This window comes from Diadema setosum, chromosome 13 (genome assembly GCF_964275005.1).
Source record: "Diadema setosum chromosome 13, eeDiaSeto1, whole genome shotgun sequence".
NCBI lineage: Eukaryota > Metazoa > Echinodermata > Echinoidea > Diadematoida > Diadematidae > Diadema > Diadema setosum.
In genome coordinates, this window is record NC_092697.1 from 24,401,078 (window position 1) to 24,416,701 (window position 15,624).

At 38.3% G+C, this 15,624-nt stretch overlaps 1 protein-coding gene across 1 annotated transcript in view; it reads left to right on the plus strand.

Moving 5' to 3' along the window:
- LOC140236501 (uncharacterized) overlaps window positions 1–15,624 on the plus strand; it is a 145,755-nt gene that overhangs the window by 116,278 nt on the left and 13,853 nt on the right. The window contains exons 81-86 of the mRNA XM_072316422.1: window positions 2,003–2,090; window positions 2,932–3,144; window positions 4,365–4,478; window positions 5,510–5,767; window positions 6,239–6,427; window positions 8,690–8,871. Coding sequence (XP_072172523.1) covers window positions 2,003–2,090; window positions 2,932–3,144; window positions 4,365–4,478; window positions 5,510–5,767; window positions 6,239–6,427; window positions 8,690–8,871 — 1,044 coding nt within the window. The remainder of the gene's footprint in view (window positions 1–2,002; window positions 2,091–2,931; window positions 3,145–4,364; window positions 4,479–5,509; window positions 5,768–6,238; window positions 6,428–8,689; window positions 8,872–15,624) is intronic.

Here is a 15,624-nt window from a genome sequence, read left to right on the forward strand (position 1 = left end):
AAAAAAAAACATAGAATCATTGAATGCAGGACGAAATACAGCGGATGAGACTGGATTGAGAACTACAAACAGTCTAAATAACATGAATTTAGTTCTCGCTGTAACGGGATACAAAACGTTTGGTTTTTGCTAGTCTGGCTTCCCGACCCTCTGCTCGTACTATTTTGCTATTCAGGATATTGACCCCCTCAACGTCGAAAACTGGTATAGTTTAAGGTGGTTTTGTCCTGCCTTCGGCAAAACGCGGCGAGTTCGTCGCCGCGGAGTTCAGTTGGCAAAGGACTTGGAAACCAGACTTGGTTTTTTGCAGACAAGTAGTAATGTTGTTCTTTTTTTTTCTTTCTTTTTAATTTTCCAATGTGATTTTCTTTTTTTTTAACTAACACGAGACATGGAATATTTCGTTGTGGCATTTCATCTTTTCTGTGCAACTAACTAGAAACATTACTTTTAGGAATCTAAATCTTATTCTGAAACAAAATTTCTTGTATACGTTAAATACAATTTTTGTTTAACAGCACAAGTCTAATACAAATCAGATATTGTTTCCAAGGAGCTCGAACAAAGTGCCAGGTACAGAGGCTTGTGCCCATGGAAAAAAAAAAATCTATTAACCCCGTTTTTTTTTTTTTTTTCATTTAGAATAGCGATGTAATTGATTCAGAAAAGACTTATAGGGAATATTACAACTTTTTGGCCAATATAAATGTTGGTAACATGTTTTTATCCATTTCTGTTGACATTTATGTTGTTAAATAACTTTCCGCATAAGTCTCTGTGTGTGAACTGACATAATTCAGATGTCTTGAACGAAGTCATTATTACATCTCCTTTTTTGTCTTACCCATATTTTTTTTTTCAGTTTAAATTGGTAACCCATGTGGGATTGCACGAACAACAGAAATAGATTATGTACAATAAGGTTATTCTCAGCTTCAAAATGAAGTTCCTCTCATAATTGAGTATATCATTCATTTCCAGACGTTGGAAAACTATCTGTTTATGAATAATCTTCTTTTTTTTTATATGAATCCCTGAATTGAACCAAGCACCTGATATTTTCATCTTTTTCCATTAGGTTATTAGACAATGTACACATTCTCGTCAAATTTCACATAATATATGATAGACAAAAAAAAACCTACCACTTATAAGGTTATATTTCTTCTCGGTATCGGTCAAAATACATAACCGAATTGTGTTCATCTTGAAACTAACTCTTGGATAATCATATAAACATTTCAATTTTCCTTCATTTTGATTTCAAGTCCTGAAATAAGTGGCAGAAAATGAAAAATATTGTCAAACTTCCCTGACAATAGTATACAATTACAGTTCATCAATTAAATGCGCCCAGCAGGTAGACTGGTAGTTATTCGATTTCCGTCATGAGATATCCCGGGCTTTGTGTTGAGTTTTACATTGTATGTACACGAATTAAACGACTGCTTTTAGCTACATCCAGGAATACGAATTACAGTCCGACCTCTCTTATCCTTCTATTCGGATATCTCTGGACGGGATTTCGGACGGGATTTTTTTTTTATAATAATTACGAGGAAATGGGGGATTTCAAAATCAAACAAAATTCTTATCCAAACTGACATGAATTTTATTATTACTTTCAACATATCAAACATACATTCACATCGACATGCATTAGACATTCACTACCCTCAATCTTTTTTTCTTTTTTTTTTTTGCACTGATTGCAAAGAATCGACTTCCAGTGTACGCTACCTGCAATAGGTTACATGTAGCTACCATTGGGTCGGCAGCTGCGTGTACATATTAAACACTGAGTCTCCCATATCCGATCATACCCCCTATCCGAATGAGCGTCGAATCGGACATGTCCGGATAGGAGAGGTCGAACTGTAAAAGAATTTTAGCTACGCAGCAGGGCCGTTTCTTACACTGAATAACAGAGATTATATACACAGGAAAACTGCAGATATATCTGTCATATATGTCTCTTGTTTTGACCCACCACGCTCAACAGGTGCAGCTGCTGTTGAACGATGAAAGAAATGCTATAAGCATCCTTATCAATGGGACCCAAAATGTGACTGTTGATGCCATCAAACAAGGTACTGATTCTGACTATAGTTTATGGTGTTCCACGTTCTGTCTGTTTGTCGCCTATCACACATCAATGTCATGAATTGTTTCTTTGTTTATCTGTTTGTATGATATGTCTTTCTTGCTTCCTTCATGGAAAATTGTTTTATGTCTCAATATTGACCAGACTGATAGGAGAGATAATGCAAAGTATAAACATAAATTTCACGATTTTAGTTATACCATTCAGACGACATTTTAGGTTTTTTTCTGGTTATTTCTTATCAAGTAACAAGAAATGTAATCAATAAAACCCCAGAAGACACGAATATCCATCTTGGTAAGTGTAACATATGTAACTTACCGTTTTTCACCATTAGTCCTTTCAATTTACTTCTGTTTATCGTGAACACTGTCTAATTCTCATTTGGTTCTCTGGGGGTTTTTAATTCTTGCCTGTCTATCTTGCCGGGCGTAAAAAACATCGACCAACGTCTCAGGATACTGTTCTAAGAAGAAGAAACTTGGAATCGTATATTATGCACTGAGTGAACAGTCACAATTGTATCTTTTTCGATCCATTTCATTATTGTTCTCCGCGTATGAGTGTATAAGAAGATAGATATATCTGACCAACGTGAGTATCTGTGTGTGTCGATGACAAGTTTACTCACATCTTTTTATATAATTCAATATATATATAAATTGGCAAAACCTTTTCCGTCACAAGGGCAGCAAATCAACAAAACATTGTATAAGTTCCTCTCCATACTAGCCTTCTAATGCAAGTAAAGCAACGAAGCATTTAATTAGTACCCCACCAGAGTAGCCGTCTGATGCAAGTCGAACATCGAATTTTATTGAGAACAGGCGGATATCAGGACGACGACTCGGGACTCTTCATAGAGTACGACCCACCCAGTGAGTACAAGGAGAATGCAGAGATTCTCGTATCGTTCGAGATTAACAGAATGGAAGGCATCGCCATCAGTTTCTCCGTCATCCAGGGCTACAAGAGCCTGTCCTTTTCTTTCCATGCACCCCCGGAATACGCGACACTGGGAACAACTTATGGCCTACTTGGTGAGCAAATTATTGAAACACACACACAAACACACACACACACACACACACACACACACACACACAATCTCCCACTCGTACTTTTTTTTATTAAAGAAATAGTTTCATGTGATGACACACTGCCTACTCTCGTCACTCGTGCGTGTATTGTCAATTTTTACAGAATTACACATACCTGGGTAACATAAGCACGTATTCATGGTATAAGTCGTCAGTAAACCATTACACGAAAGTATCATTTCATAGATTCCCATATATGTAAACGTGTACAATTTATTATGTTTTGTTCACTAAAAGGCGTAAGACAAGCTCAGTGATGTGTAGCTGTTCTGTGTCAGGCATTACATATCTTATAATTTGCAATTCTCGCACTCGAGTGACATACCACACACACACACACACACACACACACACACACACACACAAATGGTTGAATCAAATGTACAGTGCGCCATGCGTCTTCTTCAGGATTTTGGATTGTTCTAGCTGAAGAAAATATGTTTCCATAACTAAGATAAAAACCATTACACATAGGAAAAGAGTCATTACGTTATCATAGAATCATTGTCTAAAACCCTGAAAAGGACGCGAGACGTGTTAAAGATTTGGTGCAACCATTAAAAATCTGGTTGATGTTCATGATAATGCATGGAGCGATCTTTTTCTTTCATCCTTTGTGTACTGAAACTAATACGTGGACTATAATTCTCATCAACAATAATGTGTACGTATTGCATATCATATTGTATAGTATAATTGGTTGAACCATAACACCCATTGCATTTTGATTACACAGTTTGGTGCAATATACAATGTACATGCATGTGAAGTTGTGCGTTGAATTAATTGTACAGATGGTGAATATTCTGACAAGAACCGTTCTAGACTGAATGTACCAGAATGCTTTACTTGTCTAAGGGGGAGTTTGTATTTTGAGCATATTAAATCGTGTGTATCGTGTATTATGTGTGTTATACGCATTATAAACAATGCGAACTATGTCATAATGTTCTATTGTCACATCCAGACACAGAGAGAGAGAGAGAGATAGAAAAAGAGGGGTAGAGAGCGAGAGCATACGAGAGACGGAATGACGGAAAAAACGGAAGAAAGAGGGAGGGAAGATGATTAGTGGGGATATAAAAATTTCTCCTTCAGTTGCCCTTCCAGAGTTGATGAAATAATTCTGATGCCAATCGCTTATTTTAACCTTTCTACAGGAGTGTGGAACGGTAATGCCACCGATGACTTCCTATTGAGGAATGGCACTACCTTCAAAACGGCATCCAATGGAACCCTGGAAGAGTCCCAGATTTATGCATTCGGTCAATCATGTAAGCACTGGTACAATTCTCTGAAAGCACACACTGGTCCGTGCAGTTGTTTCGTATGTATATGAGGACTTGACACGGTCTAAGCTTGTAATTTTCAAGCGGATATAGAGTGCAAAGCATAATTTCTAGAGATAAGCATAAGTTCTCTTGAAAACTCACTCTCTAGACAAATGAGGTTTCTCGTCCAATAAAGCAAGTTACTCATCATTTATCTTAAGCAAATGATGAGTAACTGTAATACGAGTAAACGAAAATGTTTAATAAACGAAAATGTCTTCATGTGTTTTGTACCCTATCAAGGCCTATCATGCTTTAATGTTGATGGTATGTTTCTTTGAACAAAATGTTGTGACGGTATGTCCAGGCTTTGTTCTCTTTTTAACCTTGTGATCAAGAAATCGGCTGAAGTAACAGCCCCGATCTTTGCGATTTCTTCGATCAATTTTACAGCAAGTTACACCTAACCAGAACTTAGTTGAAAACATGACATATAACCCTCTATAGGTTGATTTATTATCGTCATTGTCCTCTACAAGTAAATGAGAGAGCCACGCTAATTGCGTAACAATAACGTCACTTGCAGGGAACTCACAATATTGTTCTTAATGTGGTTACACGTAGAATGGATTCCCACTGAGTCTATTTAGACAATCAAACTTTCTTTTGTTTTACTTGTGCAATATGTCCTTGACGTAATCTGAGAAAAATCATGAAAATGCTCCTTTCAGGAAATCTTGATGTTTGTCATTTTGTTTTACGAACTCTTCTCCGACATTTTGTATTTTTTTATTAGTTTCACAACTTTTTCCCCCACAAAGCTTTGTGCGCCATTGACACTTTTTTTTTTTTTAAGGTAGAAATCGTATGACTGTCGAAGAGGTCAATATCAACAATTCTTACGATTCCCCCCTTAACTGTTTACGTCGGAACATCCACGCCGCAGTCTTACCGACATTATGATAACGACATGATTAATTCTTGGTGTCCTTTATTTTCTCAGTGATGATTCCCCTCTCGTCTTTGTCCTACAGGGAACGTCCCATCAAACAAGATCCTCTTCACGTATTCAGAGGGACAATCCTGGACGGACTTCAACGACCCGAACTTCAGGCCACCGTCTGTCGCCGACCTCCTCAACCAGGCGAACGAGTCGTACATCGCCGAAGTGCAACAAAGGTGCAACGGGGATGAGTCGTGTATTTTCGACACGCTCGCCACTAATGACATCGACGCCGGAGTGAACAGCATGAATTTTTCGACAACTTCTAACTTCGAAAGGAATGCACTGGGTAAATCAAATTAAAGGAAAGAAAATAATACAATTGACCCGGAAGCGTGTAGAAAAGGAAAGAAAATCAGACAATTGATGAATTGACAATGAAATGGAAGTTTCTACGCGGTTAAAATATGAGCATGGTGGGCAAAGTCAAATCAGGTTCGTAGCCGAAAATTCCTAAGAAGTCACCACCAATGATTTTATGATACTGGGTAAAAGACGTCGTAAGAGGTCAGTTTATACAAGATACGTGCTTTTTGCTACGTCTCATGTAAAAACAATGCGCGGATATAAGATCAACATTGCAAAGGCTACAGTGTATTCAAGAGGATCTCTTTAACGACAGTTTTCTTTTGGAAGGAATACTTTGGGAAAAAAAACAAAAACAAATGCGAGTTAATTCTTTTGTGAATCGGCATCAATTAACTGTGGTAACTAATGATTTCAGAGACTTATCATATATAACAATTGCACTCTCTTTCAGCTAACTTCCCACCTTCCGTTATAAGCGTCGAGGATTTAAGTGTCATTAAAGGTTTGCAACAGAACGACACTCTGACAGTCATTGTTGGACAACTTTACACGCTGAAAATCAATGTCAGTGACGTCAACGGGGACAGCATATTTTACACAATCAACGAGCCGGGCTCCGAAGGCGCAAATATCAATGACGGTGAGTGGTGTGTCTAGCTTGACGTTGTTTCAGTCTTACTGTCTGGTAAGAGACGACGATACCAATCATTTTACTTTAGTAACTTAGAGGAAATCATATCTAATAATTCACTGCCATAGGAAATCTTCAGAACTCACTACTCACGATGTAATATTGCTTTTCATGTTCTGACTAACAAGATCTAGTGAAGATTATCATGGTATCTGTAGTGATAATAAATAACGGTGATATGTAAATGTATTGTAGCACACTTTCCATATGCACGTTCAAATGTATTTTACCATGACGAATTAATGGAAGAGATTACTGTTGAGACTGTTGGTTTGCAAAGAAATCTGAGTCGGCTATTTGATGATATCACAGTTTGGGAGAAGTTGACACTCTGTCACCAACTGTGGGGAGTATCCAATGAGATGTATGGGGTCAGAGTGATGCCTTGAGTGGAGCCAATGGAGTACTGAGATGGTAGCCTGACAGTTATGAGTTCAGATAGATGGGGAGGAAACCATCTATGCATTTGAAGATGAAGCGGGAGCAGCATTTTGTAGTGCATAGTGCACACAGTCCATATCATAGTTCACACACTGCATATTGACAGTTATTTCACTTTCGTTACCCCAGCAAATATTGCAATGTATCGCTACTGTAAGTTTTCAATTATTGTTGTTTTTCTCTGTACAACTTTACATGCATTGTTCCTGTCAGTCAAGAAAGTGAGATTTACGTTTATAAATTATATCATTTTATTGTGGAAAAAGGAAATAAATTTGAAATGAAAAAAATGAAATGCATGCAGTACTTGATGAGCAGCAAGTCTTACTGACAAAGAATGGGTTTCACTTGACAGGACTTTGGTGAACCTGTGGAAAGTTTTTATTGCAGTATTAAATTTTGCTGTAGTTTCCCGACTTCATGTTAGAGTACACCATTGCAGCAATCTAGTTGGCTAGCGAGGATCAAAGGCATGAATAGGGATGAGTACTGACCTCTTTTTCATGGTATTTGCCAATTCAATTCATATTGTGTAAAATGGAAGAAGATCGCTTCATAAGTCATCCAGGCATGTATATCCACGGTCATGTTTGGATCTAAAGTGGGAGAAGTTGATTTTCTGCAGTTTGCTGACAAATTAATGCTACTTATGAGTATCTCAATTTGGTCATCTTTGATTTGCAATCTCTTCCTTATTCATGGATCCAAGTTCGAATGCCATTAATACTAGAATTCCTCACTGCCAAAAGATCATTCCACAATTATATCATCATTAGATATGAACTTATAGAGTTCATTGTCATCGCCGTAGCAATGGAGATATGTTTCTCCCGGACGTTGAATAGGTCGGATATGTAGATAGGAAACCCTAGACAGGATGCTTGAAGGATGTCGGAGTTTAGGTTGAGCCTATACATGTAGCAAATTGGAAGCCACGGACAGTGACATGTTAGCTTGTAGCCAAACAGCTATGAAGGATACCACGTCGATGCACATCCAGAGAGACCTACCTTGGTTTGTAGACAACTTGGCAGGCCACGCAATCAACAGAGTCAAAGGCAGAGCAAATATAGGTCCAATTCTAAAGGAGATAGACAAGTTGAGGGCTATTGTTTTAAAGAAGGTCAGTGCTGTGGTTCCTTCTGTTCGCCAGCTGGATATATTGAGAGGGAATAGTGGTTGATCACCTATGTGAAGACGTACTTGGTCACCAGCTGCAATCTCTACCAGATTTGATAGGAAGCTGAGATCGTTTACTGGGCCGTAATTCCTGAAGCCTCATTCTGTTTCCCCCTTCCTTAACAGTGGCACAATGAAGGCTTCCTTCGACTTGTCAAAAATGAAATCAGAATTGTGATATAAGTTGGTGAGTTCTGTCAGAATAGGAAGGAAATCCTGAGGCCACTGCCTCTGAATCAGCGTGAAGGAGGCATTAATGTAATTATAATGTTAGTCAATAATCTATTGACATTTTTGACTTTTCCCAATATATGTGATCTGAATGGTATTGTATCATTACATAAAGTGGTTTTAGCTCCAGTAATATTGTGCATCAATACTGAAGCCTGACGAACCATACACTGTGGGACTGCCATTTCAAGTTGATGATATAGACAGGCTACTTATGACACTCTCCGTAAAGAAAGCGAAAGACGTTAACTTATGTAGCATGATTGATCAGTAAACGTCCGATTTTGTTGCTTGTTTATTGTAGCATTTAAGTGTTAGTTTTTGTCATCCATTCTCTCTTTCTCTCTTTCTTTCTTTCAGATGGTCTATTCACATGGACCCCTGAAAGCATCAACCTCACGACAATCGAGATTGTCATCTCAGATGACGTCAGCAGTACCTCATTGTTCTTCAAAGTCAAGATCTGCCGTTGTGACAACGATGGCACGTGTGACTTCGACAACTACGCTGAGGGGCAGAACTTTTTGGTGGACAATTTCGCGGTAAACACTGAAAATATTTTTCAAGCTGACATGTCTGTCAAAATCATAGAGGACAGTACATAATGAGGGGATGTTTTACGCTCCAGTTGGCAAGTACAAATTTGCCGTTTGAGCCTTTTCCATGTCCGAAGTATTTATCACATAATAGTTTAAGATATGATTCTTTTGAAGAACATTACGTTTTATAACAGCTAATTATCATCTCCTTAGAATCATTCTTGGACATTAATTATTTCTTTTGCACACACTGTTAATGGCAACAACCGTAAATAGCTAAATTGCTTTCTTTAAGAATTGATTTCGGAAATGCAAAAATTAATAAGGAGCAATTTAACAACTTTACGATTATATACATGTACATTACACATCTCTCCAAATGTCCATCACACTTCTCAAGGGATTTTTGGACTGGGCATTTTCCTGTATCGCTCCTCGCCTATGGAAATCCATCCCATTTTTTTCTCCGTGAAATTGACAAACTACATCACTTCAAAGCCTCAATCAATACTCACATTTACCCATCACTGGCATTCAAATGCTAACTCTCCTGGAGGGGTCTGCGCCTTTGAATGTTTCTACAAGAGATATATGGCGCTATACAAATGCTTTACATCAAATCAGATCAAATCAAATCTCATTAGTTGATGGTTCTTGTGGCTCGATGGAGGCGCTATTTCCTGATTGTGGTTTGTTACTAGATTTCAGGATCCCTCTCTCTTAATCATGTGACATTTTCAACGCTAAATATCCCTTATATGACTTTCTTCTTTTCTTTTGAATATGCCAATAGGTAAGTCTTTTGAAATGCGTGGCTCACAGGAGAAATAAACAATGTGTGATGTTAACACAGTCAAGCACATTGTGAAAACACCTCTGTCGAAATCTACGTACATCCTTCATATTATGCAGTGGCGTATCTAGGGGGGGGGGGGGCAAGGGGGGCACGTGCCCCGGGCGCCATTCCTTGGGGGCGCAAAAAAACGAAAAAAAAAACGAAGAAGAAGAAGAAAAAAAAGAAAAAAAAAACGAAGAAGAAGAAAAAAAAGAAAAAAAAACGAAGAAGAAGAAGAAAAAAAGAAAAGAAGAAGAAAAAGAAGAAGAAAAAGAAGAAGAAGAAGAAGAAGAAGAAAAAAAACTCGCCCGGAAGGGGGAGGGAGAATGGTGGGGGGGGGGGGGCAAAAAACCAAATCAAACAAGATAAAAACAAACATGATGATGACGCGGACAAAATGACAATGTTTGTGTTCACACAAAAATTCCGTGTTCTGTGAGCTGAAATACAAAAACTTTCGGCTCGCTCGCTGCGCTCGCTCGCCAAAATTTATACAAAAAAGAAGGTAATAGTAGAGCAGATAAGCCGAAAAATTGTGCAAAATTTGACTAAAGCATGAAACTTTCACCAGTGTTAGTACATGTTATAAGATTCATTTTAAGATCGGGAGGTAAGTCTGAATTGACCTCTGATGACCTCCAAGGTCAATGACCTTAAAATTTGATTAAAAAAATAGTTATTTTGCGTCATTGATGAATGTTAAAATGGTAATGATGTACTAAAAACTCATTTTTGTTACAGTGGAATTGTCTTCATGTTCCATAGAACCCTGACATGTTTCTACCTTTGACTTCTGATGACCTCCAGAGGTCAATGACCTCAAAATTTCAGAATATTGATATTTTGTCAATGATTAATGATAAACACGGCAATGATGTACTAATACAATGTGTTTTTTTGTATTTTTTTTTTCAGTAGAATTGCCTTAATGTTCCACCGATCCTTGACAGGTTTCTACCTTTGACCTCTGATGACCTCAGATTATCAGAATTTTGATATTTGGTGCAACTGGTTGATGATAAACATGATAACGATGTCTTAAAAGTTTATTTGTGTTACAACTGAATCGCTTTCCTATTCCTCAGATCAAGGGAAATTATTTACATGTCTTTGCCTTTGACCTCTGTGGACTCTGACAGGTCAATGACCTCAAAATATCAGAATATTGATATTTGATGTATATTCCATGGTTAACTGTATACCTGGTGTGCAATCATGCATTATGCTATTAGCATTTATGCTACAATAGAAGTGTCTTCTCATTCCACAGAACATTAGTCATTACCCTGTGTATATCCAACTTTGACATCTAAGGACAATGTGAGGTCAGACTTTTAGAATATCAAAATTTGTGTAGGATTACAAATACTGATGTTTGGCTTCATTGGTTTAATCCTAAAAGTTTAATCATTTACAAATCACGCCTTGACGTTATAATCAAAGCATGTATGCATATTCCACAGAGCATTGGTTCATAGTAAAAGGTTTCAGGAATGTGAGCGGTCAATTACTTCAGAAATGAAGGGTTAGGGTTAGTGATGGCAGTGACCTCAAATACCGTAGAGACTATGTCCACCCCCCCCCCCCCCAAAAAAAAATACAACGGGACCCTCCGCAATGATAGCTTTAAAAATATCGAATCACGTCAATCTAAATACAAATTCAGGGTATGAAACTGTAACTCATTGCCCACATTTTACAGGAAACCCCATTCGATTTGCCTCAGTGGTCAAAGAGAAATGAGGAATTTTGTAGAGGATGTCAGGAATCTCTTCCCTCGAAGTTCTATTGTATTCACACACAAGATGTATTTGTATTAATGTTTGAGTTTGTTTATACAACACTTGTATATTTGTTTTGGTGTAGTGGTTGATTTGTAGTATAAGTTATTTCATTGTTTGTACTTTGTTTTGATGTTCATGACATTTTTATCTGTACATAATATGAGCAGGGCCCCTTGGTAGAACAGTGAACCAACTGAAAGGGCTACCCTGCTAAAGGAATACTGAAATAAATAAATAAATAAAATCAAGATCACTGAAGTGCTACTTGGAAGAATCAGACTCATGACATGCTTTACAACAATCCACATTTCTCTGTGACCGCTTAACCAAATCGAATGGGGTTTACTGCAAAATAGAGCTAAGACTTTATATTTTAAGACCCTGAAGTAGCATTTAGACAATTTAATCATATTGGGTGTTATCAATGCGAAATTCTGATTGTATTTTTTTTTTTTTGGGGGGGGGGACATACTGTATAATATTTATGTTTGGGTTAGTTATGCAGCCTAGCTTGCATGAAATTATGTGCAACATTATCCGATTTGCACTGGACAAAATTTGTACGCTTAAACATGGAAGGTGGGGAGAGGAGTACCATAATTATTTTGGGTTGATGCTTAATAGTATGTGAACAGGCATATGGCAAAGTCCCTTGAACTGGATGAAAGGGTGAAAGATGCTAACCAGAAAACAACAGGCCCACCTCATCAGGTGTACGTCACAAGTCAAACAACTCAAAGAGTCGTACAGCCCATGAGTTACGCAGCCCACGAGTCATACATCCTGTGACCTAAACACTAGATGAACAAGGTCCATGAGCTCGACATCAAATATAATAGGCCCACAAGCAGTGCGGTCCGCGAGCTCGACACTTTGCCCACGGTATGAGATTCATATATATATTTCAGAGAGCTTAATCTATTCAGTGTATAGGTATTGTGGACCCCCCCCCCCATGTGTCGGACTCTCATGGGCCTGGTTTGCCTAAGCCTAGTGTCAAGCTCATGAGCAATGCTACCTAGTTTCGAGCTCGTGGGCTGTATGGTTCCGATGAATGACTCATGGTCTTGGAGCATACAGTGACGTCATGGACCATCTGGAAACCGACATACTGTGAGGCCTAACATGCATTCCACATGAAGTAATCCTGTGTCTTGCCATTGTCATCCAGTTACTAGGTCATTAAGTCACGCAACTTGGGGCATTTTTTTTTTTATGCCTCCGCCAACGAAGTGGCCGGAGGCATTATGTTTTCGGGTCGTCCGTCCGTCCGTACGTCCGTCCGTCCGTCCGTACGTACGTCCGTCCCGTTTTGTTTTTGTCGATATCTCAAGAACCGTGTGGTGGTTTTACATCAAACTTGGTATGAGGGTATATCCTGGGGGGATAATACTTTGTTTGGATTTTAGGGTCACGGGGTCAAAGGTCAAAGGTCACAGGTTATTTTGTGAAAAAAGGTTGAAAATTCATGTTTTTCTCCATATCTCGCAAATGGTTCAAGGTATCTTCATGGAACTTAGTATATATGCTTGTTCCAATGGGCAGTGATTATCTAGGGAAGTTGGAAGTCATGGTTCAAAGGTCAGGGGGTCAAAGGTCAAGGTCAACTCCTCAAAATATTACTACTTTCCTTATATTTATGCAATGCCTGAAGGTTTTTTTTTTTTAACTTGATGTATACATGTATTACCCAATATATATTCTGTGGGAAGTTTCTTGCAAAAAGGTCAAAAGTCAAAAGGTCAAAGGTCAAGTGAAAGTGCTGAATTGTACTTTTTCCTCCATATCTCAAAAGTAACTCAAGGTATCATCATGAAACTTACATATTTATGCATGTTCAACCTAACAGTGATTCTCTTTGGAACTGTGAGGTCAAAGGTCAAAGGCCAGGTTTAGATAATGCTATTTTCCCATTTGCTACTGAAATTATACTTGTTCTCAATACCTTGAAAATTATTCAATTCATAAACTTATAAAAGGGTCAAAAGTCAAGTAAAATTCATCAGTTCCCCAAATACCTGCACTCTGACATTTTAATCATTCATCCAATTGAACCTAGTTCTAGGAAAGTGAACATTCAGCACATTTGTGTCAAACCTGTCATTTTGATATTTTGCCAATTGTGTGAAACTGTCATCACACATTGTCAAGACATTGTACTATAGACCTATTAGGAGAACCATGCATTATGGCGGAGGCATATCAGTCGCCGTAGCGATATATCTAGTTTTTTGATGATATCTTAAGGTACCTCACTTCCAAATAGGAGTGGAACTACTATTTGCTCTGATTATCTTCTTTATACTCGATACTCCTTAACAATTGGGCCTGGCCAAGAGTTGTGCCCCCATGCCCAAATATTGCTTGTTTCCAATATGGCCGCCATCCGGTTTGCATCCAATGTGTGAATCAGGGTAATATGGCAGCGCGTACATCATCCGGTTAAAACTCTCTGCCAGCAAGTGATGATTCAGTGTAACCTCGTGCTGAAATTGGTCTAGATGTATACCCTCGATCTCTGTCAAGACAGGGCAGCATCTGCGTTATCTTCAGTGAAGCACGCGATTGAGCTTACATTGCACGGATCGGCACACAGATCTCCACCACGACTAAACTGGACATCCTGAGGTCAGACCAGCGTTCTTCTAGGTGCCCAGCCACTGTATGCGATCATCAGAGTCTTCCATTGGCAATATCTAAACAGTTTGGGTGAAGGCAAGCTTGTCTCTATGATGGGTGCATTACACATAGAGTTCAGGATGCACCAGATGATAAGAAAGTTTCTTATTGACTCGCGGGATAGGCTACAATCCTTTCTCTGGCAAAGGTTCTGAATTATCGGATCGTGCTCAGTCTGCACACAGTGAGCTGAACACCATATCAAGTATACGTGTGCAATGATTGTGTGTAATGATATGGGAAAATGCATGGAGAAATCAAAATGCATATGTACATGTTTATGTATTTTACGTGGAATCAGTTCCCGTCTGTTGTCTTCATCAATCTTGCAATGTTGCTGTTTATTATTTTCTGTATTGCTGTATTGCAGGTGGCCTATTGCAGGTGGCCTTCAATTTGTTTTTCACATTATATTATAAACCATGTTTATCATTAACTAATAACATCACAGATCAATATTAAGGTATTTTGAGGTCATTGACCTCTAAAGGTCATCAGAGGTCAAAGGTAGAAACCTGTCAATGCCCTGTGGAAACGGAAGATTTGTAGTACAAATGCATATTTAGTGCAGCGTAACCAAGATCTAGGCCTATCATTCACAAATGCCTCCAAACATCAATATTCTGATATTAAAGTTCATTGACCTCTGGAGGTCATCATAGGTCAAATCAGACTTAATTACCTCCCGATCTTAAGATGAATCTTATGGTATGTACTAAAGCAAAGGGCGTCAACGGTTTCGAACATTGGGGGGGGGGGGGGGCGCAAAAAAACAACAACAAATCAAACAAGATGAGAACAAAACGTAATCATGACGCGGAAATACACAAATTTCGGCTCACTCGCTCGTACTAATTTAGAGTATTTTTTCAAGTCCTCAGTTTGTTGGTATAAATCGTTATCTACAAGGCCGTCACTATATCTTGATTAGAATTGTAAGATTTAATAAGCAAAAAATGACAAGAGTTTCATGATTTGTAAGCTGAAATACAAAAATTTTCGGCTCGCTCGCTGCGCTCGCTCGCCAAAATTTGTATAAAAAAAAGAGAAGAAGATAAGAACAAAACGTGACGATGACGCGGACAAAATGATAATGTCTATTGTGTTCACTCATGTCATTTTATATTTAGCAGGAAAAATGTTACACGGAGCAGCGACTGCAATTTCATTCGTTCTGAAGCGATCGGCGATTGGATCAAAAGAGGACGCCAACGGTTTCGAACTACGGGGGAGGGGGCGCAAAAAAAAAATCAAAAAAGATAAGAAAAAACCGTAATGATGACGCAGAAATATACAAATTTCGGCTCACTCGCTAGTACTAATTTAGAGTATTTTTTCAAGTCCTCAGTTTGTTGGTATAAATCGTTATCTATAAGGTCGTCACTATAATTGTGAGATTTAATAAGCAAAAAATGACGAGAATTCCATGTTTTGTAAGCTGAAATAAAAAAAAATATC